The 17,558-nt window shown below is 45.2% G+C and overlaps 1 protein-coding gene across 1 annotated transcript in view; it reads left to right on the plus strand.

Moving 5' to 3' along the window:
• Positions 1-17,558, plus strand: part of LOC120063680 (dedicator of cytokinesis protein 9-like) — a 111,377-nt gene that overhangs the window by 27,061 nt on the left and 66,758 nt on the right. The window contains exons 4-8 of the mRNA XM_039013976.1: positions 3,606-3,688; positions 4,391-4,460; positions 9,648-9,743; positions 10,032-10,166; positions 16,872-17,046. Of these exons, the coding sequence (XP_038869904.1) occupies positions 3,606-3,688; positions 4,391-4,460; positions 9,648-9,743; positions 10,032-10,166; positions 16,872-17,046 (559 nt within the window). The remainder of the gene's footprint in view (positions 1-3,605; positions 3,689-4,390; positions 4,461-9,647; positions 9,744-10,031; positions 10,167-16,871; positions 17,047-17,558) is intronic.

Here is a 17,558-nt window from a genome sequence, read left to right on the forward strand (position 1 = left end):
CTTCGTGTATATGTAAGTTCTCTAGTTCAGGTCTGTCTACATCGTTTATTTGTTTTGTAGTTTGTTGAAGTATTTTCGTGTTTCGTCTTTACTTTAATAAATATCATCATGTCGTATAACAACGCTGCGCTTTGGTCCAATCCCTACTCCTCCTCTTCGGACGAAGAGGAGGAGAACAACCGTTACAGCCATATTAAATACAGACATTAGAGTCAGTCTTCAGCCAGCTTCTGACCTCTCATTTATGTAGATGGCGGCCTGTACGAGATCAATAGATATGGAAACACACTGTGCCGCACAGACTTTAGGGTCTGTGATGATTTCCCCATTGTTTATTGAATGTGTCCAGCCGAACCGAACTTCTATTTCACTTAGCACATACTTTGTTACACAATGGTGTTTTATTGTTCAGTACAGACAGGCGTAGGAATTATGGGCCGTTACTGGAAGCCATCCAGCCAATAGGAGTATTTTCATTCTCTTCAATAACATCTGTTCAGGCCAGGAGACCAAAAAACTGATAAACGGAATCCAGTTCCAAGGTAAATGGATTGTTCTTCTCAAAACGTCTGGTCTTCATTCTCTCAGAGCTCTGTTAACAGTAGTGCCTCCCTGTACCAAGCCCGGTAAATGCCTTCTGCAACTAAGTGGTATTGAAATTGATCTTGAAATCAGAATATAGTCAGGCTTACTGTCTATTCTGTTCTGAATTATTAGACCAAAGGTGAGTGAACAACAGTTCACCTGACACAAGAAGTCTGGGGTGAAGTGTCAAACACACGCCTTAAACGCACCTGCTCTAGACTAACTGTAGATGGGATACTTTACAGCGACCTTTGTATTGAGCTATGAACTCCTCCTTACTGGACAGCCAGGCTCCCCTAACAAAGCTGAAGTATTTTGATGTTTGATATTTATTAGGATCCCCATTAGCCGCTACAAAAGCATCAGCTACTCTTCCTGGGGTTCACATGAAACATGACATAATGCATAGTACAGAACCTGATTAGTCCAGGACCGAACTATATACATTGAAAATGTCACACATAGCCTACATATCTGTTCTCAGATAAAACTATGGATGTGTCATAATTCAGATTTCTGTCATACTGTTATCATCATAAAATATTTCCTTTTCTCATTGCAAGATTTGACTCAACCAAAAAACTCTACCATTTTAATCACCAAAAAAAGTCTCAAAGCATTTAGGTAGAATAACTAAACTGATATCTAGGATGTGAGATGAGACAAAGTCTCACAGCATTTAGGTAAAATAACTAAGCTGATATCTAGGATGTGAGATGAGACAAAGTCTCACAGCATTTAGGTGAAATAACTAAGCTGATATCTAGGATGTGAGATGAGACAAAGTCTCACAGCATTTAGGTAAAATAACTAAGCTGATATCTAGGATGTGAGATGAGACAAAGTCTCAAAGCATTTAGGTAAAATAACTAAACTGATATCTAGGATGTGAGATGAGACAAAGTCCCAAAGCATTTAGGTAAAATAACTAAACTGATATCTAGGATGTGAGATTAGACAAAGTCTCAAAATTTTACTTAATCCCAGACTTTTTAAATATGAACTTTTTAGTCATCAAGTACTAAATCTGTAGGCAGATGAGGAAGTGGCTGCTGAACTACTGAACACTGAACTACTGAGCACTGAACACTGAACTACTGAACACTGAACTACTGAACACTGAACTACTGATCACTGAACTACTGAGCACTGATCTACTGAACTACTGAACACTGAACTACTGAACACTGAACTACTGAACACTGAACTACTGAACACTGAACTACTGAGCACTGAACTACTGAACACTGAACACTGAACTACTGAACACTGAACTACTGAACACTGAACACTGAACTACTGAGCACTGAACTACTGAACACTGAACTACTGAACACTGAGCACTGAACACTGAACTACTGAACACTGAACTACTGAACACTAAACTACTGAACACTGAACTACTGAACACTGAACACTGAACTACTGAACACTGAACTACTGAGCACTGATCTACTGAACTACTGAACACTGAACTACTGAACACTGAACTACTGAACACTGAACTACTGAACACTGAACTACTGAACACTAAACTACTGAACTACTGAACACTGAACTACTGAACACTAAACTACTGAACACTGAACACTGAACACTGAACACTGAACTACTGAACACTGCACACTGAACTACTGAACACTGAACTACTGAACACTGAACTACTGAACTACTGAACACTGAACTACTGAACTACTGAACACTGAACTACTGAACACTGATCTACTGAACACTGAACTACTGAACTACTGAACTACTGAACACTGAACTACTGAACACTGAACTACTACTGATCTACTACTTCTCTTTTCTGCCAACTATCTGCATTCCTGTTAATCAAGTGTTATTTGTCACATACACATGGTTAGCAGATGTTAATGCGAGTGTAGCGAAATGCTTGTGCTTCTAGTTCCGACAATGCAGTAATAACCAACGAGTAATCTAACCTAAAAATTTCACAACAGCTACCTTATACACACAAGTGTAAAGGGAAGAAGAATATGTACATAAAGATATATGAATGAGTGATGGTACAGAACGGCATAGGCAAGATGCAGTAGATGGTATTGAGTACAGTATATACATATGAGATGAGTAATGTAGGGTATGTAAACATAAAAGTGCCATTGTTTAAAATGGCTAGTGATACATGTATTACATAAAGATTGCAAGATGCAGTAGGTGATATAGAGTACAGTATATACACATGAGATGCGTAATGTAGGGTATGTAAACATTATATGAAGTGTCATTGTTTAAAGTGGCTAGTGATACATTTTTTACACGTATGGCAGCAGCCACTCAATGTTAGTGGTGGCTGTTTAACAGTCTGATGGCCTTGAGATAGAAGCTGTTTTTCAGTCTCTCGGTCCCTGCTTTGATGCACCTGTACTGACCTCGCCTTCTGGATAACGGGGGTGAACAGGCAGTGGCTCGAGTGGTTGTCCTTGATGATCTTTATGGCCTTCCTGTGACATCGGGTGGTGTAGGTGTCCTGGAGGGCAGGTAGTTTGCCCCCGGTGATGCGTTGTGCAGACCTCACTACCCTCTGGAGAGCCTTACGGTTGTGGGTGGAGCAGTTGCCGTACCAGGCGGTGATACAGCCCGACAGGATGCTCTCGATTGTGCATCTGTAAAAGTTTGTGAGTGCTTTTGGTGACAAGCCGAATTTCTTCAGCCTCCTGAGGTTGAAGAGGCGCTGCTGCGCCTTCTTCACCACACTGTCTGTGTGGGTGGACCATTTCAGTTTGTCCGTGATGGGTACGCCAAGGAAATAAAACTTTCTACCCTCTCCACTACTGTCCCGTCGATGTGGATAGGGGGGTGCTCCCTCTGCTGTTTCCTGAAGTCCACGATCATCTCCTTTGTTTTGTGTTACGTGGGAAGAAGACTTAGTTCGGTTAACACATATTGGTTGTTGTGTGCTTATATGAATGTTTCTGGTTTCTTTAGACTAAACATTGAAACTGTCTTGATTTACACATGAAAGCCGTTGATTTTTCTCTCTCTCTTTATTTCAGTGCATCAAGACCTACAACACTGACTGGCATGTCGTTAATTACAAGTATGAGGACTACTCTGGGGACTTTCGGCAGCTTCCAAAGTAAGCCTGTTGTTCAGAACGGTGTCTTGACAGTACAGTGTTGTATTTCATGTAACCAAGTGGTGATTTCCTCCTGGGCAAGTTAGTACAGCTACCCTCTTTGTGCCAAGATTTCACACTAAAATGCACGCACACAGAAACACGCACACACACAGGTGTCAGACAGTGTCAGGCTGTCTGTAATCTTCTATCAGCCTTAGTTGCTGATTGGTGAGGAGATTTTGGCATTGGATACCCTACAAGGAAATGCAGGTTTTATGTTTTAACCAGCAATAACAATGGATACTTCCTGTTCAAGCCAAACTCAGGTTATTCCTGGAGCAGTGGGATTTAGTCAGTGTGGAAACTAACCCCGGTTCTAAGAGTGTCTCATTAGTTCCAGGAATATGGTTTCCGGTGTCATCGTTGTGGAATTTGGACATAAAACGAAGCTGCCCCAACCTTGAGACTTGCCATTGATGTCACCATTCAGTGTCCAGGGAGGGACATTGAAACAATGAAATATGGCATGACACTAATTTTTACAGTGGTTTTCCTGGGTTGAATTAGTTCAAGGTTCCTATGTAAGTGGGACTTGTAAAGTACATTACATTTGGTTTCATTTCTTATAACAATCACTGACCTCTGATAGATAATGAATGACCTCTGACCTCTGATAGATAAGATCAAATCATACTTTATCCATGTCCTTGTGTTTTACAGCAAAGTGTCCAGACCAGACAAACTGGCTGTCCACGTTTTTGAGGTTGATGAAGATGTCGATAAAGATGAGGTAAGTGAATGTCTGTAGAAAGTTACAAATAACAAACTATTTAGCTAAGCCACTTGTTTATTCCTATCAGCACACAGATCTTAAGTTTTTACCTCAACTCTTGACCCTCAGCCTTGCCCACATGCTCCATGTACAAATAATTTTAAATCAAATAATCCTCCATACAGACAGACAGACAGACAGACAGACAGACAGACAGACAGACAGACAGACAGACAGACAGACAGACAGACAGACAGACAGACAGACAGACAGACAGACAGACAGACAGACAGACAGACAGACAGACAGACAGACAGACAGACAGACAGACAGACAGACAATTAATTAAATGTTCATGCTCCTCTAAGACAGTCCAGTAGCTTTCTACACTGCCAGAAGGCCCCGGTATCTAAACTCTTTACTCCTAGAAACCTGTATTACCTAGAAGAACACCCCTTCTGAGTCTCACAAGCATCAGATCCTATTTCAGGTTTTCATTCAGACTACGACTGATTTGGCTTCCCTGGTCCAATCACAGTTGTTAAATGTCTCTGGCAAAATATGAAAGATTTCTGTGTCTAAACAGCACATATTGTGCCTAAATAGTACATTTTGTGTCTAAATAGCATGTTGTGTCTAAATAGCACATATTGTGCCTAAATAGTACATTTTGTGTCTAAATAGTACATTTTGTGTCTAAATAGCACCTGTTGTGTCTAAATAACACATGGTGTGTCTTAATAGCTTATATTGACTGGAACGAATTGCAAAAATCACTGAAGTTGGAGACTTTTATTTCCCTCACCAACTTTAAACATCTGCTATCTGAGCAGCTAACCGATCGCTGCAGCTGTACATAGCCCATCTGTAAACAGCCCACCCAATTTACCTACCTCATCCCCTTACTGTTTTTATTTATTTACTTTTCTGCTCTTTTGCACACCAGTATCTCTACTTGCACATGATCATCTAAATAGCACGTGTTATGTCTTAATAGCACATGTTATGTCTTAATAGCATGTTGTGTCTTAATAGCACGTGTTATGTCTAAATAGCATGTTGTGTCTTAATAGCACGTGTTGTGTCTAAATAGCACATGTTATGTCTAAATAGCACATGTTGTGTCTAAATAGCACATGTTGTGTCTTAATAGCATGTTGTGTCTTAATAGCATGTTGTGTCTTAATAGCATGTTGTGTCTTAATAGCACGTGTTATGTCTAAATAGCATGTTGTGTCTTAATAGCACGTGTTGTGTCTAAATAGCACATGTTGTGTCTTAATAGCACGTGTTATGTCTAAATAGCATGTTGTGTCTAAATAGCACATGTTGTGTCTAAATAGCACGTGTTATGTCTAAATAGCACCTGTTGTGTCTAAATAGCACATGTTGTGTCTAAATAGCACATGTTATGTCTAAATAGCACATGTTGTGTCTAAATAGCACATGTTGTGTCTAAATAGCACATGTTGTGTCTAAATAGCACGTGTTATGTCTTAATAGCACATGTTATGTCTAAATAGCACATGTTATGTCTAAATAGCATGTTGTGTCTAAATAGCATTTGGTATGTCTAAATAGCATGTTGTGTCTTAATAGCACGTGTTATGTCTAAAGTATAAAGGGTAATTAGCTGCAGGATTTTGGTTCAATGGCCACCTCTCAAATGGTCTCAGGTTTTCTTTTTTTCTTCTCATGCAGAAGTTCATGTGTTCATGGTCCGAGGTTCCTCACTCCTTACAGCTCATGGGTTTGGCCCTTTTTGTTGTGAGCAAATTATTTTACATTTAGTGACTGCCTGATTTATACAACTGTGAAACCGTAGCTAGAACCCTTTGGTCTGTGAACCATAGAAATGTCTGATTCTGCTGTGAACAGTGTAAATTAGTCTTTGTTGGCCTTGAAATGGCTTGTGAGACAGGGAGTCAGTGCACACGAGGGAGGCTATGGAGTCACCTGTGTTCAAGCCAACTCTGAAGAGAGGCTGAATCACAGATGCCTGTAGAACCCTCAGAGGGATGGTGTTCTGCAGAGCGTGACCTGAGGCAGTCCCAGGCTGTTTGATAACACCGATGTTATACTTGCATCTCTTCAACTGCTAGGGTCATGTTGACATTTGCATCTGTCACATACGTGTGAATTATGTCTCCTTTATTTCGTGTCAGACAATGCCCCCTACAGGTCTTTAGAGTCATATTTATCGAGACTTGAGTAACCTTATTCACTTATCTGTGATTTAGGCAAATGGTTTGTTGAGCCGAGAGACTAGCCCAGGTCACCAGAGGTCAGCGCCTGACCACTGAACCCCTCAGTCAAACACAGTACAGTATGAAGATAGGCAGAACCTGCTTCTCCAATAGGAATCCCCGATCATGCGATGTCATGGCGATGTCATGGCGATGTTGGCTAGCTAAGTTCATGTTCAGAAACACGTAATCGGGTCTAACGGTTGTCCCGCGCTGAACTGTGCATGTGCAGCCCATCAAATCAAAGGCACTCTTTTGATATAATGTTGTGGTGCTTTTAGATTTCGAGAAAGTTAACAGCAAAGGAAAAAAATTCACTTCTTTCATTGATTTCTCAAACCCCAAACCCCTGCCTGGTCTGCCTGGTCTGCCTGGTCTGCCTGGTCTGCCTGGTCTGCTTGGTCTGCCTGGTCTGCCTGGTCTGCCTGGTCTGCTTGGTCTGCTTGGTCTGCCTGGTCTGCCTGGTCTGCCTGGTCTGCTTGGTCTGCTTGGTCTGCCTGGTCTGCCTGGTCTGCCTGGTCTGCTTGGTCTGCCTGGTCTGCTTGGTCTGCCTGGTCTGCCTGGTCTGCTTGGTCTGCCTGGCCTGCCTGGCCTGCCTGGTCTGCCTGGTCTGCCTGGTCTGCCTGGTCTGCTTGGTCTGCCTGGTCTGCTTCGCAAGCATTCCCGGAAGTCTCGCGATGTTGCGTCTCTGGGTTTAGAAACTCTGTGCCTCAGTGAACATTAGGTCTGACAGGGGAGGGGCATTAGGTCTGACAGGGGAGGGGCATTAGGTCTGACAGGGGAGGGGCATTAGATCTGACAGGGGAGGGGCATTAGATCTGACAGGGGAGGGGCATTAGATCTGACATGGGAGGGGCATTAGATCTGACAGGGGAGGGGCATTAGATCTGACAGGGGGGGGGCATTAGATCTGACAGGGGAGGGGCATTAGGTCTGACAGGGGAGGGGCATTAGGTCTGACAGGGGAGGGGCATTAGGTCTGACAGGGGAGGGGCATTAGGTCTGACAGGGGAGGGGCATTAGATCTGACAGGGGAGGGGCATTAGATCTGACAGGGGAGGGGCATTAGATCTGACAGGGGAGGGGCATTAGGTCTGACAGGGGAGGGGCATTAGGTCTGACAGGGGAGGGGCATTAGGTCTGACAGGGGAGGGGCATTAGGTCTGACAGGGGAGGGGCATTAGATCTGACAGGGGAGGGGCATTAGATCTAACAGGGGTGGGGAATTATATCTGACAGGAGAGGGGCATTAGGTCTGACAGGGGAGGTGCTTTAGATCTGACAGGGGAGGGGCATTAGGTCTGACAGGGGAGGGGCATTAGATCTGACAGGGGAGGGGCATTAGATCTGATAACAAGACTCCTCCCACCTCACCCTTCACCTCACCTCTCTCCCACACCACTGTAAGAGAATGTTCCCAGGCCCAGCAGCCGAGAGTGTCCCATCTATAGACCCCTCAGCAGTCTCTTGCAGGGAAGTGGGCTGAGCAGATGATAGTTAAGAAAGTGACCCTTTTCTCCTGAAATCCCCAAATAAATCCTCCCTTTCTCGCTCACTCACTCACTCACTCACTCACTCACTCACTCACTCACTCACTCACTCACTCACTCACTCACTCACTCACTCACACACACACACACACACACACACACACACACACACACACACACACACACACACACACACACACACACACACACAGAGAGAAACCCCAGCCCCATGTCTGTTCATGTATTTAAAGACAATAGCATTACCACAGGCAGGGAGGGGTAAAACGTTTATGGTCGAATGTGTAAATGATTATGGAAATATTCTGCAGTGTATTGCATCTAAGGTTGATTGATGCAACAGTTTTGTTCACTGGTTGTTTGGGTGTTTCCAGGCAACATTTGCGGAGCTTTGGGGTTCACTGAAAGTAAACACAAGTAAAATGTCTGGTCCTCTGGGGACTGGTGTCTTCTGGCCAGAGGGTGATGACTGGAAGCAGGCCCTGAACGTTTCCAGACCCTCCTCAGATGAGTCGATGATATGCTCGATGATATGCCAACACCTTTAAATACATTTTATTGGATGAGAAAGAGAATAGGAATCATGTCATACAAAGTCATATTAAAAACCCATTTCATTATTGTCAGTTTCTAAAAGTATCTGGAACATTGGGTTTTAACTCTGTAGTATGTCAAAGAGAAGAGGCTTAAACACTCTGGGCATGTGTTCTGATCATGAGGACCTGATGGAGACCAGGCCAGGGGTAAAACGCTGGTGCCCTGTCCCCTCTACCCTTACTACTCTCCTAATTGACTTATTTACACAGATCATTACGTCTATGGAATTCTTCATGGAATAGAGATGGTAGCCATGTGTTTTCGTCATATGTGCCCTTTGCCAATGGATTGGATGCTTTCATGGTATACCTAAGAACTGGGATGATATGGTCACGTCTCAGTGCAGAAGCCATGGAGAGGGGCTGTTTATTTGGGTTCATAGTGGAGGTTTGTTGAATATGCTGGCTGCTTGTTTGGTATCAAATAGACCTACACTCTTAGAAAAAAGGTGCTATCTAGAACCTAAAAGGGTTCTTCAGCTATACCAATAGTAGAACCCTTTGAAGAACCCTTTTTGGTTCCTTTCCACATAGGGTTTTACATGGAACCCAAAAGTGTTCTACCTGGAACCAAAAAAGGTTCTACTTGGAATCAAAAAGGGTTATCTTATGAGGACGGCGAATAACCCTTTTGGAACCCTTTTTTCTAAGAGTGTACATCAATCAAAGGTTTTTCTCATCTCGTCTTCCATGTCTCCTATACTGACATTTATATCAGCCACAGGATCAAGGGGAGTTGCACAGTTTGGCAGAGAGTGAGCACAGTAATGTGTTGATGTGGTGCAGTGTATGTCATTGTGTACTGTATGTGTGTTGTCTTGAGTGTGTCTGAGCCCATTTCCATGTCTCTTCCAGGACACAACCTCCCTAGGTTCCCAGAAAGGAGGGATCACCAAGCATGGCTGGCTGTACAAAGGCAACATGAACAGTGCCATCAGTGTCACCATGAGGGTGAGTGATCCTAATGAGGATGATGACACTAGCTGTCTCTGTGAGGAATGGTTTTTACACGGTGTACCAGATGTATCGGGAGGAGCAATAGTCCGTTCTCGTGTCTCCAGTGACAGAAGGAGGAAGCTAGATTTTCATCAACACCATTTATCAGACAAACTGATGGATTTTGTGAAATACTAATGGTGTTGACTTTCTCCTAACCATGCTGGGGCAATTAGCCCAAATTGTGCCTCTTGTTCTCTAATAATAGAAATGGGATTGTTATTGTTTTACTGTACTTTCCAGTCTTTCAAGAGGAGGTATTTCCATCTAACCCAGCTGGGTGATGGCTCTTACAACCTGAACTTCTACAAGGATGAGAAGATCTCCAAAGAACCCAAAGGAACCATCTTCCTGGACTCATGTATGGGGGTTGTTCAGGTGATATTGTGAACTTTGTATCTGGCAATGTGCTTTGACACCATAATTGTTAACGTTATATGGGATGAGTTCAGGTCATCTAGACGGACATGCTTCCTTTCCAAAGATGTTACTTTCTAGAATATATGTACCTGTGTAAAATCTTATATGATCAGTAAAACTCAGCACAAGTTAAAGCTAACAACAGAGCATCAATGAGGAAATGTTTCTGTCTGTATCGCTGCTGGGACCCTTCCCCAATCCCCATTTACTACCATGCACTTTGCAGCAGGCCAGCAATTAATACCACATACTATAGCTAGCAAGCGCACATCTCCCAGTCCCAACACAGGCTTGAAGCATCATTATCTGTCTTCTACACACAGATGGATGTAAAAGTCATGTTTTTACTGACCAAGCATTCAGCTCACATTAATTATCTGTCTTCTACACACAGATGGATGTAAAAGTCATGTTTTTACTGACCAAGCATTCAGCTCACATTAATTATCTGTCTTCTACACACAGATGGATGTAAAAGTCATGTTTTTACTGACCAAGCATTCAGCTCACATGAATTAGATGCATTAAAAGGAGTCATCAGTGTGGAGTTGAGAGCTCGGCCAGGGCGTCTCTTGTCTCTTGCCCTACGGAAGTGGCTTTTATTTCTGCCAGTGAAGACGAGTGGGAGTGTGTACTTGGTATGGAGTGGATGGCGTGGTTGGGCGGTCCCTTGAGTGGATTGGTAAAATATTCAGACCCCTTCCCCTTTTCCACATTTTGTTACATTACAGCCTCATTCTAAAATGGATTAAATACCCCATAAGGACAAAGCGAAAACATGTTTATATAATTTTTTTCTAATGTTTTACACAAAAAAAACTGAAATACCTTATTTACATAAGTATTCATACGCTTTGCTATGAGACTTGAAATTGAGCTCAGATGCATCCTGTTTCCATTGATTATCCTTGAGATGTTTCTACAACTTGATTGGAGTCCACCTGTGGTAAACTAAATTGATTGGACATGATTTGGAAAGGCACACATCTGTCTATCTAAGGTCCCACAGTTGACAGTACATGTCAGAGCAAAAACTAAGCCATGTTCGAAGGAATTGTCTGTAGAGCTCAGAGACAGGATTGTATCGAGGCACAGATCTGGGGAAGGGTTCCAAAAAATGTCTGCAGCACTGAAGTTCCCCAAGACCACAGTGGCCTCCATCATTCTTAAATGGAAAAAGTTTGGAACCACCAAGACTCTCCCTAGAGCTGGCCGCCCGGCCAAACTGAGCAATCAGGGGAGAAGGCCCTTGGTCATGGAGGTGACCAAGAACCCGATGGTCACTCTGACAGAGCTCAAAGGTCCTCTGTGGACATTGAGAACCTTCCAGAAGGCCTTCATGGTAGAGTGGCCAGATAGAAGCCACTTCTCAGTGAAAGGCACATGACAGCCCACTTGGAGTTTGCCAAAAGGCAACTAAAGACTCTCAGACCATGAGAAACAAGATTCTCTGGTGTGATGAAACCAAGATTGAACTCTTTGGCCTGAATACCTAGCTATCTGTTTAGTCTTGGCTACCCAGCAATATGTTTAGCCTTGGCTTGCTTGCACATTAGCTGTACACACACCTGTTTGTATTGATGTCCTGGCCGGTGTGGCCTTGTCTTCTTTACCTTTAGCGAATTGTGTCTGTCGGTCTATGTTTCTTATCTAGGAGTAAACGTATTGCCGTTTGGTTTCGCAGGTTTCTTCAAATGTAATGCTTTGAGCCAATAGCTGGTCTTTTGGAGGTACAGACGGTAAGCCTACGGCACGCATTCCACAACTGAACTGGACCGTAAGGTTGATGACCAAAACATTGCTTTTGTAAAAAAATAAAAAAATCTGTCAACTTTGTACGGAATATTGTATACTAGTTGAAGAACTCCTCGTTTGCCGGCGGATCAAGCTAGTTGACAGAACAGATTATAATGGACACCGGTATGTCGTCTGCGTAGCAGTGGTGGTTTTAATGGACACCGATATGATGTCTGCCTAGCAGTGGTGGTTTTAATGGACACCGGTATGTCGTCTGCGTAGCAGTGGTGGTTTTAATGGACACCGGTATGATGTCTGCCTAGCAATGGTGGTTTTAATGGACACCGGTATGTCGTCTGCCTAGCAGTGGTGGTTTTAATGGACACCGGTATGTCATCTGCCTAGCAGTGGTGGTTTTAATGGACACCGGTATGATGTCTGCCTAGCAATGGTGGTTTTAATGGACACCGGTATGTCGTCTGCCTAGCAGTGGTGGTTTTAATGGACACCGGTATGTCGTCTGCGTAGCAGTGGTGGTTTTAATGGACACCGGTATGATGTCTGCCTAGCAATGGTGGTTTTAATGGACACCGGTATGACGTCTGCCTAGCAATGGTGGTTTTAATGGACACCGGTATGTCGTCTGCCTAGCAGTGGTGGTTTTAATGGACACCGGTATGTCGTCTGCGTAGCAGTGGTGGTTTTAATGGACACCGGTATGATGTCTGCCTAGCAATGGTGGTTTTAATGGACACCGGTATGTCGTCTGCGTAGCAGTGGTGGTTTTAATGGACAACGGTATGTCATCTGCGAAGCAATGGTGGTTTTAATGGACACCGGTATGTCATCTGCCTAGCAGTGGTGGTTTTAATGGACACCGGTATGATGTCTGCCTAGCAATGGTGGTTTTAATGGACACCGGTATGTCATCTGCCTAGCAGTGGTGGTTTTAATGGACACCGGTATGTCATCTGCCTAGCAGTGGTGGTTTTAATGGACAACGGTATGTCATCTGCGTAGCAGTGGTGGTTTTAATGGACACCGGTATGATGTCTGCCTAGCAGTGGACACTGTACTGTCTGAAGATCTGGCCAAGTGGGAGTATGTAAATGCTTGTAAATGTGGCAATGCATGCTATCCCCTTCACTCTGTGTTTCATTTAGCCCGAGATTTGACATTATATGGGCAAGATAATGTGCCTAATTATAAACCACAACAACTGGCCTTGGAGGGGATCTGCTCTTAGGTAATTATAGGCATATGGTGTGACATCATACCCCCCCTCTGCCTCAAGCTGCTTCAGCACGCTTCTCCCCGCTCTTTTATGAAAGACAAACACACACACTCGCACACGCACACGCACGCACGCACGCACACACGCATGCACACACACAGAGAGAAAGTCACTGGCCACGTCCCACGTCCCTCTCTCACTAGGTGGACCTCCTCTGTGTGATCTGATCTGAGGTCTGGTGACCTGAGAGACATCTCCAACCATTTCCTGTCACCACCATCATAATCCATCCCAGTGCTCCTCAGACTTTCCATGATGATAGAACCAGAGAACACATCCAAGATTCTCCTCCCCTCTCCTCTCCTTCCCTCTCCCTCTCCTCTCCCTCCTCTCCCCTCTCCCTCCTTTTCCCTCTCCCCTCTCTCCTCTCCTCTCCCTCCTCTCCCCTCTCCCTCCTTTCCCCTCTCCTCTCCCTCCTCTCCCCTCTCCCTCCTTTTCTCTCTCCTCTCCTCTCCCTCCTCTCCCCTCTCCCTCCTTTTCCCTCTCTCTCCTCTCCCCTCTCCCTCATTTTCCCTCTCCTCTCTCTCCTCTCCCTCCTCTCCCCTCTCCCTCCTTTTCCCTCTCCTCTCTCTCCTCACCCTCCTCTCCCCTCTTCCTCCTTTCGCCTCTCCTCTCTCTCCTCTCCCTCCCAGTATAGTGATAATCTACTCTCCACTCACAGTTAATGTGTTATTTAAAGAACCCAGTATAGTGATAATCTACTCTCCACTCACAGTTAATGTGTTATTTAACGAACCCTGCTTATTAGTCCCTTGATGATGAATCCACTCTGACTCCTGTCCTAAACACCCCCTTAACTAGTGTTTACTCTACTGGCCTTGAGCTAATGACTCTCCCTCCCATTCACCTCCCTCTCTACAGGCCCCTCTCTGCAGGCCGAAAGGCTCAGCCTGATGTTATGTGGAGCTATGATTTATATAGAAACATTCAGGCAATATTTTGGGGAGGTTGTTTACACAACAGTGGAATGACTACACCTCAGCCTCCCATGGTAGGATCTCCTGGACATTTGAATGAACTCTATAATAACCAAAGCCTGGATGCATATCCGTAATCAGCCACGGTGGTTAGTTTATGGTGGCTGACTGAATCACCAGCTTCGGAAGGTGTGTAATTGAGACGATCTGAGGCCGACCTGAGGTAGTGACATCATTCTTTCTGGCTGATTGGGGGCCATAGGTCAACTCCACGGTCCAGTGCTGCTGGCAGACTCAGTTCCCTTTATAAGAGCTCAGCTCCAGTGCTGCTGGCAGACTCAGTTCCCTTTATAAGAGCTCAGCTCCAGTGCTGCTGGCAGACTCAGTTCCCTTTATAAGAGCTCAGATCCAGTGCTGCTGGCAGACTCAGTTCCCTTTATAAGAGCTCAGCTCCAGTGCTGCTGGCAGACTCAGTCTCTTTATAAGAGCCTAGCTCCAGTGCTGCTGGCAGACTCAGTCCCTTTATAAGAGCTCAGCTCCAGTGCTGCTGGCAGACTCAGTTCCCTTCATAAGAGCTCAGCTCCAGTGCTGCTGGCAGACTCAGTTCCCTTTATAAGAGCTCAGCTCCAGTGCTGCTGGCAGACTCAGTTCCCTTTATAAGAGCTCAGCTCCAGTGCTGCTGGCAGACTCAGTACCTTTATAAGAGCTCAGCTCCAGTGCTGCTGGCAGACTCAGTCCCTTTATAAGAGCTCAGCTCCAGTGCTGCTGGCAGACTCAGTTCCCTTTATAAGAGCTCAGCTCCAGTGCTGCTGGCAGATTCAGTCCCTTTATAAGAGCTCAGCTCCAGTGCTGCTGGCAGACTCAGTCCCCTTTATAAGAGCCCAGCTCCAGTGCTGCTGGCAGACTCAGTCCCTTTATAAGAGCTCAGCTCCAGTGCTGCTGGCAGACTCTGTCCCTTTATAAGAGCTCAGCTCCAGTGCTGCTGGCAGACTCAGTCCCTTTATAAGAGCTCAGCTCCAGTGCTGCTGGCAGACTCAGTCCCTTTATAAGAGCTCAGCTCCAGTGCTGCTGGCAGACTCAGTCCCTTTATAAGAGCTCAGCTCCAGTGCTGCTGGCAGACTCAGTTCCCTTTATAAGAGCTCAGCTCCAGTGCTGGCAGACTCAGTCCCTTTATAAGAGCTCAGCTCCAGTGCTGCTGGCCGACTCAGTCCCTTTATAAGAGCTCAGCTCCAGTGCTGCTGGCAGACTCAGTCCCCTTTATAAGAGCCCAGCTCCAGTGCTGCTGGCAGACTCAGTCCCTTTATAAGAGCTCAGCTCCAGTGCTGCTGGCCGACTCAGTCCCTTTATAAGAGCTCAGCTACAGTGCTGCTGGCAGACTCAGTCCCTTTATAAGAGCTCAGGTCCAGTGCTGCTGGCAGACTCAGTCCCTTCATAAGAGCTCAGCTCCAGTGCTGCTGGCAGACTCAGTCCCTTTATAAGAGCTCAGCTCCAGTGCTGCTGGCAGACTCAGTTCCCTTTATAAGAGCTCAGCTCCAGTGCTGGCAGACTCAGTCCCTTTATAAGAGCCCAGCTCCAGTGCTGGCAGCACTACGCTCTTTGTTGCTCATATTGAAATACTTTCTACCGAGCACCCTGCTCCTCCTCTGTTCACTCAGTTGGTTTATTCCCTTCTGTGTCTCTCTAACCAACACAAATAATCATTTTTTTAAGCTTTCCAAAAAATTCCAGAAAGATGGATAATGATGTTATTGTTGTCAAATATTTACACACAACTGTTTCCCTTGTGTTTTCTCACCCTTTAGTGTGTAAATAGTGTGTAAATAGTGTGTAAATAGATACAACATCAATTGATCAGTTCTGGTAGTTATTACAAAATCTCAAGTCAAAAGTCAATGCAGTTTCTACTGGGGGAGAGGATTGGAGTTGTTTCCAGTAACGCTCTCTCTTCAAAGTCCCGTGAAACAGATCATAAAACTAAGCAGCAGCTGCCTTCTGGTGACTTGCCAATATATTGGATGTTAACTTTGGAAGGTGGATCAGAACATTCTCTTTGGACCTGTTTTATTTTATTCACAGTTGGACATTTGATTTTAGACTGTAAGAAACACCCACTCACACTTGACCTGCACACACTGTAATCATCCTCTTTAAAAAAAGAACTACATTCATGCTGTTTTCTGGGATGGTACGGCATTGCTTTTTCTAGAGATCAGAGCACAGTCCTCATATTGTTGTTGATCCTCTGTTGCGTTTCCTGAGCAACCTTCCCTCCACTACAGCATTACCTAAACAATGATGTATCTCCTCCTCTCCTCTTCTCCTCTCCTCTTCTCCTTCTCTCCTCCTCTCCTCCTCTCCTCTTCTCCTCCTCTCCTCCTGTCCTCTTCTCCTCCTCTCCTCTTCTCCTCCTCTCTTCCCCTCCTCTCCTCTTCCCCTCCTCTCCTCCTCTCCTCCCCTCCTCTCCCCCCCCCCCTCCTCTCCTCCTCCTCTCCTCCCCCTCTCCTCCTCCTCTCCTCCTCCTCTCCTCCTCTCCTCCTCCTCTCCTCCTCTCCTCCTCTCCTCCTCTTCCCCTCCTCTCCTCCTCTCCTCCTCTCCTCCCCCTCTCCTCCTCTCCTCCTCTCCTCCTCCTCTCCTCTCCTCCTCCTCTCCTCCTCTCCTCCTCTTCCCCTCCTCTCCTACTCCTCTCCTCCTCTCCTCCTCTGTGTCTGTCTGCAGAATAACAGGGTGCGGCGCTTTGCCTTTGAGCTGAAGATGCAGGACAAGAGCACGTACCTGCTGGCTGCCGACAGCGAGGGAGAGATGGAAGACTGGATCGGCACTCTCAACAAGATCCTCCACAGCAGCTTTGAGATCGCCATGCAGGAGAAGAGGAACGGGGACATCCACGATGGTGTGTGTGTGTGTGTGCATGACGTGTGTGTGGGGGGCGTGTGAGCCCATGCGTGTCTGTGTGTGTGATGTGCATGTGTGCTGTGCCGGTCATGCTGTGCATGTGTGTGTGAGTGTGTGTGTGTGTGTGTGTGTGTGTGTGTGCGTGTGTGTGTGCGTGTGCATGTGTGTGTGTTTTCAGAGTTCAAGGATGGGAGTTAAGAGTGGAGACAAAGATTTCCGTGTAAATGCTGTTAAAAGATCTTCCTTTCTTTCAACAAAACCCCTAGTTCAAGGAGAATGTGCTTCTCAAAGTGTCAGTAATACAAAGAAAACATCCCAGGGTTCACTGCAGTACACTTGTCTGCCTGTCGGGCCAAGAGAAGCCATGTGTAAATAAGATGTACTTAGGCCTGTTCTACAGTCTTTCATCAACCGCCCATGTAAATAACCCTGTTGCAGGGCATAGCTAGCATAAAGCACCACACTGATGGGCTGTAGTTGGCTCAGAGTAGTTTAAAACACCTTGGAGCC

Source organism: Salvelinus namaycush, chromosome 19, assembly GCF_016432855.1.
Source record: "Salvelinus namaycush isolate Seneca chromosome 19, SaNama_1.0, whole genome shotgun sequence".
Lineage (NCBI taxonomy): Eukaryota > Metazoa > Chordata > Actinopteri > Salmoniformes > Salmonidae > Salvelinus > Salvelinus namaycush.